The sequence below is a fragment of the Atta cephalotes genome, assembly GCF_000143395.1.
Source record: "Atta cephalotes unplaced genomic scaffold scaffold00008, whole genome shotgun sequence".
Lineage (NCBI taxonomy): Eukaryota > Metazoa > Arthropoda > Insecta > Hymenoptera > Formicidae > Atta > Atta cephalotes.
Genome location: NW_012130072.1, coordinates 4,629,471 through 4,632,326, shown reverse-complemented (window position 1 = coordinate 4,632,326; position 2,856 = coordinate 4,629,471). Strand labels below are relative to the sequence as shown.

The following is a 2,856-nucleotide window of genomic DNA, read 5'->3' as shown; positions in this document are numbered from 1 at the left end:
ATACTTATATTGAATTGAAAAGTATTGAAATTTTTAAATATTCCACTTTAACTCTTATATGTTTATATATTAAATATATAATAACGTCTATAAATCATTATATTTCAAGAATGTAGAACAAATATTTCTAAACGAATCTATACATGAAACTAGGATGCCTACATCACTCACAATATCATTTCTTTATTACCAAGAGCTCTACGTAGATATAGTTTCAACTATGGACGCTAACTTACAAGTACGACTCGAAGACAAACGAGAAACATTCGCGACGACCGTTGCGCGACTGCACAGACATGATAAGCGGATGTTATACGTTATTTACGAGCCCCCGTAACGAGCGACTCGCCTCGTTTGATTCTTCTTCTTCCTAACAAATTCCGAATGTAAGTATCCACGAAAAACCGCACAATCTTGCAATGAGCGATCGAGGAAGTGGCAGTGCGACGTTACAGGGGCATCTCAACTGGCGGCATGCCAGGGTTCAGGACAGTTGCATAGTGTTCAGCTTGACCGATAGTAAACAGCCAATAGGGAACTTCTGCAGATCTACCATGTGCCGGTTCGCTCTGAAAAGCAGTTCTCGGTGTGTAACCATTGTACTGTGATTGAAGAGGCTAATTTAGATAGACGCGTGTGCGCGCCAGGAACGAAGGTAGGAGGCCCTCTCTCGAACGGAGAGAGTGCTCTTGCCGCCAGACAAATGACTGGCGACTGACCTCAACCACGTTAAGAAGATTGAACGTTAAATCACGATGGTGGATCTTATAAGGCTCCTCTTTGCGCGGCCGTTAAAAACGCGTGATTCAAATCAGCACCGAGGCAAGATCGTGCAACCTTCGCACGAACACTGTTCGCATTGTTATAACGGAAATAGCAATCTTGCGACAAGAGTGCGTGCCTATTAATCTTTAAGCTCGAATCCTTACAATCGCGGATTGGAATCTAACGTGGAAAGAAATACGAAACACTCGTGTTATGTTACAATCGACTGCAATTTTAGTTATATTACAAGGATTTTTAGAATTTGTTCTCGAATTTCAATTTGTTATTTCGATTTGATCCAAGCTTTAAAGAATAGGACATTATATGATTTCCGGAATTCTCCGAATTTCTCTGTTTTCTCTTTGTTCGAAGCAGCAACTTATATAACAAAAGAAAACATATATTAAGAATTAAATATTTTCTGCACACAGAAAATATAGGTAAACGAAAGTAGATATAAAAAATTTTAATTGTAATTTAAAAAAATTAATATAGATATAAAAAATTTTAATTATAATTTTAAAAAATTGTTTTATAATCAACTGATAAATTAATTCCTATATTTTAATTATACATATAACCGTAATAGACTCGCCATCTTCAAAAATTTTTATTTTATTCTAATCACATCAACGATATGAAATATTCTTATAAATCTACTATGGAAATTAAATTATTTTTTTTAACAAAGTTGATGAATGAAGAAATATATAATGTTCCTAAATAAAAAAATTTGTTTAATACATAAAGAAAATAACATAGCAATAAAATGCGTATGTGAAAACTATTTTAGAAAACTTCAAACAATCTTTCAACATTTATGAAAATATTTCTTGAGGCCTTTTAGAATTAACACATTGTAAGGGGAATTTCAAAAGGATCTTCCGAATTCGCAGCGATAACGCGTTCATGGAAATGACTATTAGCAGCTTGAGCAACGTTATAATTGCGTGATTATGGCGAAAATACATCTTGATGCTGTTACAACAGGACCAATCTATTCAGCGCGGAGTGGCTAATAACCTCGCAGGAGAATTGATCTTGCTACAGTGTTATCCACTGCTATTCCTAATGATCCACCATTGTAGCCCGTAGTAGCTGCCGGTATAATGGAGGCAGAGAGTAATGCTATTGATTGTATGCGCGGATGCGTCTAACTGAAACTAGCCACAGTCGGCACACCTCACGCACACGCGCTATCTGGTCTTCTATCGTAATTCCGCGAGAGATATGCATAGTCTTCGCCTAGCATCCAAAAGTGGATCTTCGAGAGATACAACAGTCGAATTCGAGGACTGGGGGAGAGCAATAGCGTTTCATTTGCGTCAACTTGCTAACGCGACTCTCCCGTATCTCGCGTCGTTGATTGTATCTCTCGAGAGATTCCCCGAAATTTCTTTGTCCTCCCACTATCTCTTCTTGCGCAATCTTGAATAAGCTCTAATTTCAATTGTCAAGAACACTGTAGAAGAACAGAACGAATGGAAACGTAGAAGGAATCCGAATGGTGCTTCCCTAGCCAGATTAAATGATTTGTGAAGTGTCAGAAAGCTTTTCTTATCTCGGGAAATGGTACCGTAAAAAACCTAAAAGAAGCCAGTTTGTGGACCGGCTGGTACAATATTGTTTCATTTGTGCGAATTTTGGCTGGCCGTTTCGTATTTCCTTTCCAGTCTCGGCTTTCTCCCTCTCGGGATCCTTTACACTTTCAGCAGTTTTTATTAGACTCTATCTCCGTCTACGTTTCATGGTTATCACATATGTAAATGACAGAAGGGAAAAAATAAACAAAGAAAGATTATGGCCATGTAAAAAATATGTTTGCACATATTTATTTCTCTAATCCATAGTAGTGTCCTCGTTTAATAAATCTATCTTCTGTTTTTCATAAAAACCACGTGAATCAACGATAACAGTAAAATAAAAATAACGAATGCAATTAAAAACAAAATCAGATTAGTTTTGCATCTCAAAAAAAATAATAAGTATCTATAATCTTCACCTGCTAATAAACTGTTAATGATAATGAATAGATTATACTAAAATATATTGATAAAGTATATATATATATATATATATATATATATATAA

At 35.9% G+C, this 2,856-nt stretch overlaps 1 protein-coding gene across 1 annotated transcript in view; it reads right to left on the bottom strand.

Annotated features, from left to right (window-relative positions):
* Positions 1–449: 449 nt before the first annotated feature.
* LOC105627373 (protein muscleblind-like) overlaps positions 450–2,856 on the bottom strand; it is a 25,008-nt gene continuing 22,601 nt past the window's right edge. Inside the window, exon 2 of the mRNA XM_012208656.1 lies at positions 450–602. Within this exon, the coding sequence (XP_012064046.1) occupies positions 450–602 (153 nt within the window). The remainder of the gene's footprint in view (positions 603–2,856) is intronic.